General features: G+C 42.7%; 1 protein-coding gene across 2 annotated transcripts in view; it reads left to right on the top strand.

The window, feature by feature from the left end:
- GFPT1 (glutamine--fructose-6-phosphate transaminase 1) overlaps positions 1 to 16,280 on the top strand; it is a 50,006-nt gene extending 33,726 nt beyond the window's left edge. For both annotated transcript variants that reach the window (XM_090051082.1, XM_090051084.1), the window contains 7 exons: positions 377 to 497; positions 2,986 to 3,143; positions 7,548 to 7,662; positions 8,726 to 8,853; positions 9,744 to 9,911; positions 11,457 to 11,618; positions 12,175 to 16,280. In XM_090051082.1, the coding sequence (XP_089907208.1) occupies positions 377 to 497; positions 2,986 to 3,143; positions 7,548 to 7,662; positions 8,726 to 8,853; positions 9,744 to 9,911; positions 11,457 to 11,618; positions 12,175 to 12,219 (897 nt within the window). In that variant the 3' untranslated portion in view covers positions 12,220 to 16,280. The remainder of the gene's footprint in view (positions 1 to 376; positions 498 to 2,985; positions 3,144 to 7,547; positions 7,663 to 8,725; positions 8,854 to 9,743; positions 9,912 to 11,456; positions 11,619 to 12,174) is intronic.
- Positions 16,281 to 16,550: the final 270 nt, after the last annotated feature.

Here is a 16,550-nt window from a genome sequence, read left to right on the forward strand (position 1 = left end):
GCTTTCGGCATTTATCCTGGTTAAGTTCTTTACATCCTTTTCACCCAGCTCACAGACAAACAACTCCTGTAAATATGCCCCAGCCATATTGAATTGAATTAATTGAATCAATATTACTCCAGTTGAGTGTAAGGTTCTGGCCTTGTGGATTTCTTTGCCAGGTCATGACCAGAGTAGCCTTTCGTATTGCCTTTCATATCCTGTGTATGTCGAATCCAGGTCTGTTGAATGGCCTGAGGATATATTTTAATGAATCTCCATTGTGATATTGTGACTAACATTTTCCAGTGCTTGACAATTTAAGGTTCCTTTTGTATTCTAAGGTCTTTACATGTTCCACAGCACTTAAGCAATAACTTCCTGACATCTCTTTCAGACTCGGCAAGTGCTGGAAGAACTGACTGAACTGCCGGTTATGGTTGAACTCGCCAGTGACTTTCTGGACCGAAACACACCAGTCTTCAGAGATGATGTTTGCTTTTTCATCAGCCAGTCAGGTAGGAGTGCTCTTGCCCCTCACCTCTCCCTCTGCTATTACTGTAACTCTAAAAACCTAAATCCATTAGGTCAAACTATTGTCCGCTATTCATATTGCTTGTTATGTGCATCAGTGAAGATATTGGCGCAGCGATCCGAGAAATGACATACACTTACTAAATCTCATTTGATCCATCTTTGTCAGCATGGGAGTCATACTTTGTCTAGCCAAGTCTTAACATGTGGCAAAAAAGGCTTCGAGCCTTTCTCTAAGGAGAATTATTTCACAGCATAATAAAACCAAAGATAAATAAAACCACCCTTTGCCTCTCAAATTCAGTAAAGATTTCTTAAATTTTCTTATCACTAATTCAGGAAGAACTATAAACATATACCAAGCCTCATCCTGAACTTATTGAAATACACAGGCATTAGGTCAGAAATTAAATGTTTGTAGAAATTGCTATACTTCCAACATAACAACACCTTGGAATGAAGCCCAAGATAAATGCTTAAGCTACAGAATAAGTATTATTCTTAATGAGTCTCATGACCCTGAAATCAGATGAGTGGCTTGTTTTAATATTTGTAATACAGGGAAACAGTTTTCCCTTTTTTTTAAAGCTTTTATCTAATTTTGCTGTTTCCTTCTGCTAATGCAGCTTTGATTATTAAAGGAAGATCTTAAAAGGAAAGAGCTTTTTTTCTTTCTGTCCCTTCACTGTGGTCTAGGGAAAAGAAACCAGGGAAAGTAAATTATTTTGAGCACCATAACAGCATTATTTTGATCACAAGTATCACAGTTATTGCTTTCTGGTTATGAAAATTAGTAAGAATTTATTGGTTTGCCTCGCCCCTGTTACTTTGGAATGTCACATAGTCAGAAAGCTTCTAGCATGTATTGGCTAGGCCTTTCCCCTGAGTTTTAAATCTGCTGCTTTCCTCCAAGAACAAGGCTGTCCATATTCTAGCATGGTTCTTGTTCATAAGAACACTCCAAGGTCCCATCTTCTTTTAAACCTGCTAATAGTCAGTATCTGAACTAGGATCTAGGATCTGAACTATTGTTGCTGTTGCTTGGGAGAAGTTCAGTAGCCTTCCACTCGAGGCTCCAGGAAATTTAACTAAATACTGAGCTCAAACAAAGCTCTCACCACCAGATCTTTGCTTTTAAAAATATTTTCTCTAGAAAGGTGAATCCTAGCTAGGGATTTCTGTGCGCCAGGATGTTACAGAAGAAACTAGAGTATACTCAGCAAACTCTTGTTTTAGTGCCTCCTGATGATGTGTCAGCTTTGCATAGAACAAAAAGGCATGTTCCCTTAGCTGAATTACTTACTAAAGCGTGCCCGTAACACTATACTAAATGTTCAGTAGCTTCTATTTCTAGCTCTGTCTCTGGGGCTTTGCTATGTTTGCAGCAGAACTGGAGCATCAGTGCAGTTTTGTGCTCTGAGGAATCGGCCTGTTCGGAGGCCATGAAGGGCTGATGGAGTGTTTAGACATTCTTATCTGTTTTCTTGAAAAAAGCCCCAAGTATTCAACTATGATGTCTTGACTGAGAAGCTGCTTCTGATGTAGGGCACAGCTGAGGCTTCTGAGATGCCATTTTTTAAATGTTGCTTCCAGACACTTGAGCCACACACAAGCCAGGTTATGTGACCAGTGTTAGAACAGTCCTGGACTGAGACTAGCTCCATTTTAGGAGGTAACACAACACCTTTATTCTTTAGGGGAGGGGTGATATCCAGGGAATGAAACCTAAGATACTGCAGTCTTCACAAGCTACAGCAAAAAAAATACAAAATAAATACATGACATAATACCCAAAATGAATACATGCAGAGATTTTGAGTTAGAGATTTGAATTTCAGTAAGATTCTTAATGTATTTAATGGATGAGCTCTTTGAGGAACAGATTCCATCACTTGAATTACTGTTAGAGTGGTTCAGTACATCATTTCGAATTGATGCATACTGCAGTCTTACAAGGTGTAGGACATTAACACCTTTGGAAAAGTGTTAAATCAAACAATTAACTATCAGGTGGTAATGCCTGTATAGTGGACTCAGATTGGATTAATCAAGCTGGGTATATATTAAACAATATTTTTTGGCCTGGTGAATTAATAAGAGGTAGTTTAATTTAATTTGATTCACATTTGCAAAGCAGACCTAATTCACCTTGCTTATTGAACATTATGCCAAAATTAGTGGCTTAAAAACCATAGGGTCAATGTTTACCTTCACCAAAGCTATTTTTAAGTCTACAGATCAGGTAGCCATGTCTTTGAAAGTAAGTGAGTTTGCAGAAGATTATATTGCCCATTTCCAGTAGTTGAGTTTTCAGTGGTCCGCAGTGCAGGTTAATGCAGGCTTTTAATGATTTTTTTTTTTTAAAAACCCATTTATAAACCTTACCTCCAGCATACCTGCTTTTTGTGCTGTCACGTATGCAGCATTGCCTGTAACTTGTCTTATCATAGCCTTGTACATTTATCTTTCCAGGCGAGACAGCAGATACTTTGATGGGTCTTCGGTATTGTAAGGAAAGGGGTGCCCTAACAGTGGGAATCACTAATACAGTTGGCAGTTCCATATCCAGGGAGACGGACTGCGGAGTCCATATCAATGCAGGCCCAGAGATTGGTGTTGCCAGTACAAAGGTGAGTACCAGATAAATAGCCCTTGCTCATTTGTAGTCAAATTAACTTGCTTGTTGTTGACTGTACTTGTATGTCAGCAGAAGCTCTTTTTAACCCCACATATTGCATGGGGCTTCTCTCTTCCTTGGCATTCTTTAATATTACAACAAAAAAAAATCACAAGTTATTTTGGAACATATATTAAAAATGTGTCAGATGAAGCTACTGAACATTTCTACATACAGCTAAATAGAAGGCTTCAGTGGAATTATTTTGAAGTATGGGAACCAATTCCTATAATTCTTTTTGATGCAATAAATAACCTTAAGTAAGGAAGAAACCTTTTATTATAACCTGCTTCACTCAATAAAAGTGGCTGAACACAAAAGACTTAATTTGCATCTTTGGATGGTCCTGTAAGTTGTATGTATTTCACTTTCTAGCACTGTCACTGCTAGAAAGTGAAACTTTGTTAAAGGAATCCTTTTAAAGAAGATTCCTTTGCTGTGTTGTACAATGAAGATGTTTTGCACTGCAGGTAAATTATATGACCATTTTGTTGGACGGCTTCAGGCTGCTGGATAAACTTCCAGGGGATTTGGGGATTAATGGCAAAAGTACAACTGTATTCACGAATGGAAATATGTAGCTACCTTGAAAGCAAAGTGGGGAAACCTTGTTGCTACTTGGGTGGTTTATAATCTTGCTTTCTTCCAAGGCTTTGGCTGTACCTAAAAAGTACACCAGCATGAAAAAGAAAAGGATCCAGCAGAATCTTTATTTTTTATTTAAAATGTGCAAACTTAATAATTCTTGACATGTACAATTCTGAGGCCAGATTCTCTACCCTATATTAAGAGTAGTCATTCAACTGGATGGAGTTATACCAGCATAAGTAACAGGAGAATCTGTCTCTGATTAAAATAGTAACAAAGCCAAACCTATACAAATTCCCCATAATTAAGATTTTCCAGACACCTGTTCAAGGTGCTTTCCTAAGAGGTCAGAGAAGCCAGAGTAATCCCTGATTAGCAAGTTTTGCTCACCATAGCAAGTCTTGTAGTATATTGTAAATATTAGAGTTCTGGACCAAACGGCACCAGATCTGTTCACTCTATTTAATTCCCTGTCTGTTCAAATCAAAGGGTGCTTGGCTTCAATGCCTCAGCTCACAAGTGCTAAGAAGTATTAAAAGGTAACAGGTAGCTTCTGCAGTGTGGAATTAGGCAGGCCTTACGCATCCACACTGCTTATACCTCGACTTCTATAGACGTTTCCAGTATACGTGTAACTCCTTGGCATCTTGCCTGACCCCTGTGGTTGGTCTTGGGACATAGCACTGTTGACCTAGTGCCACACACCTTCATCCCAGCATGCTCCACATTCATTCTTGCAGATGTTTTAAAAAAAATAAAGGCAAACATTTATATTTTTAATTCAAAAGATTAAAGAGAGGACAGGATTTCGGCAACAGATGGAGAGAGGCGAGGTTATTAGTTTGCCATTGCTGTTCCGGCTGATTCAGGGCCAGGGAGGGTGCCAGGGTGTTGGGACAGCGTATGAAAACTGCCCGCAAACATGCTTCCTCCAGCATGCTTCAGTTGTGGTGCAGTTCTGAGGCCAGAAGAGGTGAGCAGGCTTCTGTACTGTTCAAATGAGTTAAAAAATAACCCCATTTTGAAAGCAACTCTGCTAATGGGTCGGTAATCTGAATTCCAAAATAATAAGGGCAGACTTGAAGAGCAGTAATTTTATGGAAGACAGAAAATGATATTTTTGAAAAATGCAGAGATGTCCACTAAATATGGAGCCTGATTTCCTTGGCTACAGCCTCTGGCTACATGCATGGTATAGCATAAAATTTGCTTTGCAGCAATTCATTCAAATGGAGTGCTTCTGCACAGAGAAATCTGCTTTGATTTAGTTAGGTTCTGGGAGAGATGATGTCAATCTGTTAGATGAATTCAGCCAAAAACCACATTTGAGTTTTAACAGTTCACTGGGGAATTTGATCATGGAAAAATCATGATTCTTGCAAAAAGTCTTGAGCGAGCTGTATTTGTTCCTGGATTCTGTTTACCTTGCCAACTTTATAGTTTGCAGGTCACTTTCTAGTGACACAGAGACTTACCTGTATGTGCTGCAATTTAAATGTCAGATCTTAAATTACTGGTTGGCCCATGAGCCCCAGGAATTGCTGTGAACGTCTATGAAACTCCACTTCGAGAATGTAGGAACCCGAAAGGAAATTCTGGCTGTCGGCAGGAAGAAATCCAGGCAGTATTCACATTGCTGTTCTGTATTGATGCCGTTGACTTCCAGACTTGAGCTGTATGCTACCAAGGGCAGAGCATGTGCAATACATCTGATTGCCTTGTTTGCATGCCTGAAGGTTTTCTGGACTCTTTGAATTCTCCATAAACCTTCTGCAGTAACTTTGGCCATACATTTGTGTTTTCCTTAAACAGTGGCAGACAATTAGAAAGGTTACAGAGCTGTGCTTTTCCAATAGGCTGACTGTAGATTTTAATGCATTTCTTGATATTTGCTTTACAGGGTTTGAATCCCTGTCTAGCAAAATGTCACAGGCCAACTTGTTAAATACTTGATATTTTTTGTCATTGTGTGGAGTCTTCCTTTCAAGGATTTTTACAGCACCTCTGATTAAATCTAGCAAGAGCCATGTTTTACACTAGCCTTGCAGATGCTTGTTTAGGGTAATTGTTTAGTTGGAAAGCTTGCCTTTATTTGAGTTCATTTGCTTTGTTTATTCGTGCAGATGTACACAGTTTTTAGCTTTGGTTTCCCCTGCAGCCAGAAACGCAAGTTGCTGTGGTCCTGTTGGACTCAAAGCATGTACAAATATAGTACAGCCCAAGAAGGGTAAAAAGGTGAGAATCTGCATTTTGCTGGCTGGTATCCCCATTGCAGGGTGAACCAGACTAAACACCTTTGATGAACAGGGCTTTTTATTTTCTATGATCAATTTTAAATGGTGAAAAATTGTGAGGCCAGTTTAATTCACTGCTTTCTACAAATGATTTCCACATGAGGAAAAATGTCCAGTCCAGCTATTTCATTGAAGGTACCTTGATGAAAATTAGATCCAAAGTACTTGTCTGAAATGCTGACTTTCAGCATTTTCCTCACTGTGTTGCAGCTTTTGAGTGTGCTGGTTTTTTTTACATGGGTGCATCAAAATACATACTTACTCCATCACTTAATTGCTTTGCAAGTGCTAGAGTATAGCTATTGACTCACTAGCAATGTGGAGATGGCTATATGTCTATTGGCTTTCCATTTCACTTGTCTGCAGCAGCCCTGTTCCCATCTGCAGTGATTTTGGCTACTGATTGTAATACAGCCTGGTTTTTGCCTCTTGCATTTATTTAACTTAGTGAGTTAAACAGAGAGAGAGCGAATCAGCTGCCAACAGGAAGGGGGATACTACTGAAAATATTACTCTGCAGGTCCAAACTGTGGCACCTGGGGTCAGATGTTGCAGAATAAGGGTGATGGTGATCGGTTCTCTGTTTATCGTGCACTTGATTTACTGCATTTCTGAACACTGAACTTGTGCTCATTACCTTAGCCGGCTTGCAGTGCAGTTGTGCTTGCTTCGGCATGGGCCTCCGTTCACACGGACGCCTTGCACTTTTCATTCTTGTGTTTCCATGTTGAATTGGAACGAAAATTGTAGTGCAGCAGCATGGCATTGCGCTCATGACTTTTTAAAAGCAAATCTAAGCACTGCCCGAGTGAAAAGCAACTTCATAGGGAAACTTCAAACATTTCCAGCCAAAAAAAAAAAAAAAAATGTAGCTCCTCCACCATTTAATCTGCCCATTAAAAACTAGACATGGAAACCACAAAACAGTTGTATTTTTCCCTCCAACATCTGTTGCTGACATCACGGTCGCATACCACAACACAGGCAAGGCTATCTAAAGTCTGATAGTCTCCAGCTGTTGCACAGTCTCCCTTTAATAATGGCACTATGAGAATAACTCTTTCTGGTGATTTGGCAGCCTTAAGATACTGCTTTAACCATCCCCCACCCCCCTTTTTTAATTCAATCTCAAATGTTTAGGTTTAGCTTGGATACTCAGTTTCATCTAAATTCCCTTTCATATGAGCCATAAAAATGGACCTAATCTCTAAGGCTCCTCTGAAAATCCCAGCCATTAATCCCAGTGCATTTTGTCAAGGTTGCAGTGTGCTTTGGAATAACCTGTATTGTATTGTAAGATCCTGGAAATAAAGGTGCATCCACCTTCATACTTTTAACTTTGGACTCTGAGGACCTCTCGTGCTTAAAACTGACTAACCCCGATAGTTGTGGATTACGAATCAAGGCTTGTGTCTGTACTGTTGTGTGGCACTGAATGTGATGGCACTTATCTTCCTCCTCTCTCTCCTTCCTAGGCCTACACTAGCCAGTTTGTTTCTTTAGTGATGTTTGCCCTCATGATGTGTGACGACAGGATTTCTATGCAAGAAAGGCGCAAAGAAATAATGAGAGGTCTGAAAGGACTGCCAGGTATGGGTCGCATTGGTCAGCACTGTTCCCTTCGCTCTGTTCCTGTCTGCAGAGGGCCAACACGAGATCCATTATTTGAAGCGAGCCAGAATGGGTGGCTGGCTTTCGACTCTAAATGTGCCTGTGGTTTTTACCCTGTGAACAACAGATGCAGTATCTTTGTTAAGGATTTAAGGCCAGGATGAAGTTGTGGACAGAGGATGGGGTAGATTGTGTGGCACTTGCCCATTGTAGACTGAACTTTTTGGACTTGGTGTTTTTTGCGCAGAGGGGGCTTGGCAACCAAAATGATCGGGCATGGAGCAGTTGACATGCCAGGAGAGACCAAAATGGTTAGGACTCTTCAGGTTGAAAGGAGAAGGCTGAAATGGGGTATAATAGAGAGCTATAAAATCATGAAGGGCGTGGGCTGACTGAGGGAGGGACTGTACACCAAGTACCAGAATACTAAAACAAGGGAGCACTGGCTGTCAGTAGTAGGTGACAGATTAAAACTAACAAGAGAAAGTACTTTTAATGCAACGTATAGTTAACTTGTGAAGCTCATTGCCACAGGAGGTGGTGGAAGCAGATAACACAGGCAGATTCAGGGAGATCTATTAATAGCTGTTGAACAAAATGGTTGAAGATGTTTCCTCTGGCATCAAAACCCTGGTTGGGATGATCTAGTTGGGAACGACCCTCCTTTCAGCAGGGGGTTGGACTAGATGACCTCCTGAGGTCCCTTCCAGCCCTCATTTTCTGTGCTTCTATGAGTCTGTCTCTAAACCTAGAATCAAGGATTGGTGGTACTGGATAAAGAGTAGGTCCCTCTAGAGATCGTTCCCTATATAGCAGCCACTTCTGCCACTGTTGGAGCATTGGTCGGATGCAGTATGGCACTGCTTAGGTTCTTATACATGAGATTACGGAGTCATTTACTGAGCTCCAAAGGGGCAGCTGATGGTTCCTGGCACAAACAAATGTGTTATCCTTCAGTGAGAAAACAGGAGGGTTCGTACCAAGCCCAAATGTACTTGGAGGGGCAGCGTGCTTTACTTACATCTTTGCCTCTTCCTCTTAGACTTGATTAAAGAAGTGCTGAGCATGGACGATGAGATCCAGAAACTGGCAACCGAGCTTTACCACCAGAAGTCCGTTCTGATCATGGGCCGGGGTTATCACTATGCAACGTGTCTGGAGGGGGCTTTGGTAAGGAAACTCTTCATTTGAAGCTGGGCTTGACTGGTGGCGGGGCACCCCCCCTTTGCTGCCGACCGTGCCAGCAGCATCTGCAGGAGCTTCCAGCTTACGGCCACCACCCCCAGTGCAGCCATGACCCCCCCCCCCCAGTCACCGGGGCCACGCACCATTCGTGAGTGGTGGGGTTGGATGGTAAACTCAAACCCTCCAGCACTGAGCTTGGCGCTGAGGTGTTTGAGATCCTGAATCTCCTCAGCTTGTAAACTTTTTCTTCAAAAAAAAAGAAACGCCAGTTGTGACATTCCCCAAAACAGCCCTGGAGTAGCTGATATTTAGGTGAAATGTTTGTTTTGCTTTCTGTACAAAGTATTTAAGATGAACTCTAAGCAGGGCACTTTGCAAACCATTTCACCCACTGTCTTAATAGCTGTGTACTGTAACCATTTTAAACATGCGTCTGTTGCTCACATGTTAACTTTGATTAGACTCTGGAGTTAAATAAATAAAAAGAGCAAAGCCTTCCATAGGCTGGAGCAGTTTCCAGTTGTTCCACAATTATGTTTTTGGTATGTAAGTACACAGTTACTTTTGGATCTGTGCAGACACGCTGTGCATTACCCCAAACCACAGAGTTCTGGGTAGATCTGGGGGTAGAGACCCAAGAGTATTGGTGGCCTGTTTCTTGAGCTAGAACACCGCTTGAAACTTCATCCAGGCTTCTCACCTCCACATGTTGACTTGTGCCAAAAGCAAATGTGAGAGGGAGTTTAAAAGGTAAGAGTTGTCTTCAGATCCTTGCTCATTCTGAGGAAGAGTGATGTAAATAGCTGACACACCCTGATAGCAAAAAACATTGTCACTGCAGGGGAAATAACTCTTTCAATATTCTTCCTGTGCAGAAAATTAAGGAAATCACCTACATGCATTCAGAAGGGATATTGGCTGGTGAGCTGAAGCACGGTCCCTTGGCACTGGTGGACAAATTGATGCCAGTTATCATGATTATCATGCGGGACCATACATATGCCAAGTGCCAGAATGCTCTCCAGCAGGTTATCGCACGACAGGTAAGTTAGAGCCACATTTTATTTGTATCCATCCTCAGAGTCTGGAAGTTCAAATTGATTCCTTCGCTGGTAAAGTATTAGGAAATGCTAGGACGTGTGGGATGGGCCAACGGCATTGTGGGCAGTACTGTAGTGCAGGTGAGGGTAGTGCTTTCAATGAGTCTTTCAAACCTTTTCCTTCATATTCAGCTCAGGTGAATTTTGAGGCCACTGAACAGCTGTTAGGTGGACACTGTCCATTTAGCAAAGTAAACTCGGTGGGCTTTTAATCGCAATTTTATGTAAGATGAACAAAAGGTGGTTTAACAGCATCATCTTCAAAGGAGTCCCAGACAGAAATGATGCATCAACTTCCGTGAACAAAAGCTGTTGTAAATATTTAATTCAATAGCTGGTGAAGCCCAGAGCTTACACACACATTTATATTTATAGAGACTTTTTCTAGCTAGAGCAGGGGTGGGTGAAATATGGCCCGCGAGGCCATTCTATCTGCCACGGGGCCCCTAAAAAAATGTAGCAAATTAATATTTCTCTGCCCTTGGTTCCTTTCAAAAATGTTCTTCGCTCACTGTGTGGCTGATGCCCCGCGCTGCAGCTGCTCACAGCCCACCTGGGACTGACTGCCTGCTCCAGACAGCCCCGCGTGGGCTGCGAGCGCAGGCCATGGGGTGAGCGAGGGGCCGCTTTTCCCTGCGCTCAGTACCAGCTTCTTCCCTGCCGGCAAGCAGGGGGTCAGGGCTGTGCGCTGCCCCCCGCCTGTACTGCGGGGCACTGGGTGTGAGCGGGAGCACAGGGCCCACACTGGTGCCCCAGGGTCGGTGCCGGCGGGGCCCAGGGCAGGGTGGCAGGAGTGCGGGGTCCCAGCCGACAGGGGCTCTGTGGAGCTGGGCCAGCTCCCCCCTCTCCTTGCTGGTGCAGCCCAGCCCAGCTCCGCAGACCCCTGCCAGCCTCTGCCTGCTTTGGGCCCCAACGGTGCTGGCCCTGGGATGTTGGTCCCTACCTAGATGGTGACTGGGGGCGGGGCACCTGTCAAGGGGCGGGGCTACCCATGCAGCCCCTGACAGCCTGCCAAAACTGGGTAAGCGGCCCTCCGCCCAAAATAACTACCCACCCCTGAGCTAGAGCATGTAAATATAAATTTAAATCTGATTTTTTCTGACTTCGGTTAGTTCAGCCAGAATAGCACGAGTGGTATAAGGTAATTTAACATTTTAAACATTTCTCAGCTTATGTCCTGTGAAAACTATCCACTTCCATCAGGGCTTTGAGAAGTGACGTGCTGTTGCCGACTGAACATTTTAATACTTGAATGTTGTTCAGCGTCCTGTAAGGAAGTTCCCTGGTAAAAAGGCAAGAGTAACAGACCCCTAGTTTAGGCTTAAGCCTTCAACATAGTATTTTAGGGTCACAGTACTCTTAAGTGACTGCTGTGCTGTTTAGAAATTAAGTGAAATATTTGCCAGATTTGAACAAATAAATATATGGCCCTTGTCAGTTTTTCCTGATGATGGCTCCTCTGCTTGCTGATGCATGTCTTTCTTCCAGGGAAGGCCCGTGGTGATTTGTGATAAGGAAGATATAGAGACAATTAAGAATAATAAGAGGACAATCAAAGTTCCCCATTCTGTGGACTGTCTGCAGGGGATCCTGAGCGTTATCCCTCTCCAGCTCCTGGCTTTCCATCTTGCAGTGCTCAGAGGCTATGATGTAAGTACTCTACTAGCTCTGTCCCCCTTCCATACTGTACTTACTGTTGAGAGGACAGGAAGAGATCTTTGTTATGCTGAACAGAAAGCTGTGCTCTAATAAGGCCTTAATAGGGACATCAACATAATGAAGATTAGGTCACTGAGGAGAAAAGTGCATGCCTTAGCTCCATCAGAGACCAGAAAGGTCCTGTGTATTTAGCTTTGAGTAGTCCTTCCTAGTCATAGTGCTTTATACAGCTCTGGTAAAAAGTTCTGCCCTTCTTCCTAAAGGCTTAGTGTGTGACCTTTAATAAGTCATAACCTTTGCCTCAGTCTAGCATCACTGTCTCTCTCATGAGTTGTCATTTTGGCTCCCAGGAAGACAAATATTTTAATCTGAGCCTATGAGTCCCAGAGCACAGGAAGCCTTGGTGCATTTTTTTTGCACAAAAGTGGAAAACCTTGCCAAGACATTCCAGTAACTTTCAGATGTCTCCCTGTAATGGCTCTTAGGAAGTATAAAATGTCGATGCCTACCTTCCTGTTCACAAATTCCATGTTTTATCTCTTTGCAGGTTGATTTTCCAAGAAATCTGGCCAAATCTGTAACGGTAGAATAAAAGCTCATCTGAATGTTAGGGGCATGGGGAAGGGAATGAGAGACTCTTTTGGTACCAAAATACTTTGTTTTTTCCAGATCCCCTAGGTCAAATCTTATTTTGTTAAATGGTCGTTTGTGTAGAAGATGATCATAATTCTTTTGCATTTGGTGATTGTCAAATAGATTCCACGTGCTATGGCCGTAGTTGTGTTTTGTTGAATTACGCCTCACAAAGGGTGTTGAATTATTTTCTTTGATAAATGCCCAGTCATGTAGTTGAGGGTCCCCCACTTTACTTTGAGATAATTGAGCTGTATTTGTTATTCAGTGTGGTTTGCTCATGTCATTGAAGAGATATGGTTACATGAAGTAATTGTCGTGCTTTCGGGCCATGAGGGCAGGCCCTGGTATATGAAATTAGATTTGGCATCATGATGAATTGTGAGTCACCAGGGATTATAAAGAGCTTGGGTCAAATTCTGACTCCTTTACACTGGGGAACTCCACAGACAGGTTGTTCTCTCCTCTGAACTCTGTTGGTAAACTTGCTCCAAGTAGCCTCAGCAGGATCTTGCCTGTGCTTTAGCACCTGACAGTCCTTTCAGACAGCGGGCCAAAATCTACTCTTCCACCAGCACATGTGGAGTTGAGGCTGAACCTCAGTGCAAGTGAGAGCAGCATCTGACCCAGTCCTTGCATAGTTACCAAAGTGAAAAGCAACCCTGAGAGCCTGTTGTGCAGTAGTCACAAAACTATACATTCCCCAGGCTGGCAAGGGACTCTTGACCCCTCACCCCCAAAGCAAGTTTTGCAACACTAAAACACCCAGCATTTGGGTACTGGTTTGATTACGAGCAACCCTGTTTTTGAACATCTGCAAGACCTTTCCTCTGTGAAACAGGATCCTGCTTTGAGCATCCCTGCTTTCACCCTACCAGGTGGGTACACACCCAGAGGGATGACACTAACTGTGCACGTGTCAACTGCTATGTTAGGGCAGTCGCAGGTCACACGTGCGTGCCCCTGGGTTTCATTTGAGCTGCTTACTCTGTTAATTTCTCGGTTGGGGGGCGGGGGCGGGATGTGTGGCTTTGTTTCTAAAATGTTGGTGTTTGATAGTGGTTTATATCTTGGGCAGGGAGCCAGAAGACTTCGTGGACAAGACTCCAAAAAATATTGCGAGAGAGATTTCTCTCATAATTGAATTGAATTAAAAGTTGTAATTGAAACTAGAGGCAAATGTTCAGCACCTTGATTTTTAGAAATCCAAGTCATTCAGGGACAGTAAATGTCACCTGATGGAAAGGGGTGAAATTCATACCACATTTGGTGTGTTTGAACTAAGTAGCTATATTGTGATACACAAGGCTAACAAAAAAAAACCCCATAGTACTTCAAGACCTGCAGTCAAGCTTACTACTGAGCAGTTGAGGTCGCTTACTACTATGGAGCCAAAGTTTGCAGGGCTAATTGTCTAACGTGCACTATTTTGACATGTAGACTTCTACTTGATCAGGAAGACTGTCCACCACTTTAAGGACTTGGTTTTCTTTCAGCAAGCATGCTGTCCACTGTTGTAAAATCCTGGCTTGTACAATAGACAAGTCCTCCAAATGGTGTTTGCACCAATTCTTTCTAATCAATGTTAAATATCTAATATATGTGACTTAACTACAAAACCATCTTGGATTTGTTTATGGCTTAATTTTTCCTGTTAGCAAAAACTTTGGGAAAACTGGTTTCACAAAACCAGTATGGAACTGGACTCTGTACTGAGACTTGGTATGGGTAATGACTTGTATTTAAACCATTACTTTTGAATGCAAATTATGTTATCCTATGAGTATGTTTAGAAGTGTAGTAGTAAATATAGTAGTTTAGCCTTTCATAAGCAAATATTGTAGGCATTAATTAACTACTGCTTCCATCTCTGCTTTATGTGAAAAGTGAAAGACTTGTTTTCTGCAAGAATTTAATGATAAGGAGACAGTAGTAAATCTTCTTTGCTGAAATTTGCACAACTCATTGCAATATAGGTCTTTCATTCTCCCAGCTGGAAGATTTGACTTGTTTCTGCTCTTCTCAGCTCATGACTTTCTCCCCTCCTCTGAAAATAAAAATGTCACCCTGTAACCCTGTGAGAGCTGAAACAAAAGGGGCCTGGCCAAGGCATAGGGAAGCTTTTCCCCAGGGTTGAAGGAACTGCAGGATCAAAGCCCACCATGTCCACCATAGCATTGATTCTGTTGTGAATGAGATCCTTGAGGTGAGGGGGCTTCTGGCATAGTTGTACATGCATTGTTTTGGACTTTTGAGATCTCTGCCATCAAACTTAATAGAAGCCGACTAGCCTGGGATGGCTCGCTTTACAGTTTGGATGCTTTATTGTCTGATGCTGGCAGGTAGGCTAGTGAATGAGACTGGAATTCTAGGCAAATAAACGGTCTAGAAAGATCAAGTACTTAGCTAACTTGTTCGAAGTTGGATGTTACCAGTACAAAATGTGTGCAAAGAGCCAAGAGAGTATGGTAAAGGTGTAGGTGTGACACTTGACAGCTGCTGTTAAAATGAATGAGCTGCTCTGTGTTGGTATTAAAGGTATTACCCTGTAGGCTTAGGACATAGAATTTGCATTTGTTGGAAATGAATAATACCCAAATCAGTGGTGGCAGCTTAAGCCAGTGGAGCTATGCCAAGCATCCAAAAGTCAGCTTGCCAAAACTAGTCATGACTTAAGCTACTTGCAAATAAGAAATAGCTTGTTAAATGTTGTAATGTGTTATAAAAGTGGGATGCTTCGCATCCAAGACTGCTTTGGAATATAGGTGCACTTGAAGATTTCCTACCATGCTTTTGGATAACTTAAGCATCTTGGTACTGCTGTAATTGCCATCCCTGGGTCCAGGAGTTACCTTTCATTGCATTGTTTTCATCTAGCTGTGTTGCTTTTTGATGAATGAATGTTACTTTTTACTCTAGACTATTTTTGTTTTCATGAGATTCCACAAAAACAACTGAGTGTCTTGTGATATTTATTAATGACTTGTAGGTCTCCCCTTCTGCCACAAATGTTTAGCTGACTGAGCCAATGAATTCATTCCTTCTGAACTGACTGAGAAAGGCAGTTGCTTCATCTCTGTAGTAGAGCCCCACCTGAACAAGATAGCAGTGCAGGCTATTACTGGGTGCTTAGCAGTCATCCTCTGTGCTCTCCTGTATAGTAGCCAGGTTGCTAATAAGATGGTTTATGTTCTGTTTTCTTTTAGTAGCTCTCCTCTTATTTTTGGGTACAGGCATCTGTAATTGAGACATCCCTCCTGCCTGCTTCCACATGCAGGAGAGGAGAAAACGTTCTCTCATCAGTCATGTAAAAAACAAACACACACATACACCCAAGTAATAAAAAGCTTTATTGAAAAATAGGCCCAGGTACTTTCCTGGCTTCCCACTTCTTGTGCAAGTCTTCAGGTAGCAGTGTGTGCCACAGCCCCATACTGGCTGTGGCATAAGGCCTGGCAGACTTGCACTTTACTGCTTTGTCAACTCTGCAGATTGCACCAGTGCAAGCCTCACATTTGAAGTTGGAGAAAAATCAGAGCCAAATTACTACACTCCCCTGGCTATCACTAGTCATGTGGAGCTAATGCAGCCTAGTCGCTTGTTGAATTTCTAGTTAGCTGACTCGAGGCTGACCTTACTAGATTGCTAGGATGGTTTTCTATGCTGCAGGTAGCTAAGGCATGTTCTGTCTGTTTAACCTTTTCCCTCCTCTAGAAGCCGTCTGCTACTGACCAAACATGGGGCACCAGAGATGAAAGAGACTGTCAATGCAATAAAGCCCCAGAAGCAGGTGTGAACACTGCTGTGGCTTGGTTGAAACAGCCACAGTTGCTGAAAGTTGGCACCTGGTGCAGGAACAAAGGAATTTAGAAAAGATGATTGTTACCACTGCTTCCCTTGTACATAGCCAGTCTGCTTGGTTTATGGGGACCATGCCTTACCTTGTTTCCTGTATTTGGTTTTGTCTCTTGCTTCTTTTCTATCTCACCATTTGAATTAAATGAAGTGCCCAACATTCAAGCAACAGAGTGGCTGCCTTGTGTTAAATCTAGCTTGTTGGCAGTGGGGAAACACAGGAAAGCTCTCCCAGGAAAGGTCTTCCCAGTGCTAGGGCAACTTTGTGGGCCACCCCAAAGTGCCTTGCTAAGTGCCCTGTGGTCATCTGCCTCCAATAGTCGCTCAAAGGCTGGCTCTTAGCCAAGGCTGGCCCTGCCTCCCCAGGCTCTAGCCCAATCACAGCAAGCCTCTTCATCATGAGGTCCTGACCCCCAGCCAAAAGACAGCAGACTT

This window comes from Crocodylus siamensis, chromosome 6, assembly GCF_052110815.1.
Source record: "Crocodylus siamensis isolate JL-2025a chromosome 6, ASM5211081v1, whole genome shotgun sequence".
Taxonomy (NCBI): domain Eukaryota; kingdom Metazoa; phylum Chordata; order Crocodylia; family Crocodylidae; genus Crocodylus; species Crocodylus siamensis.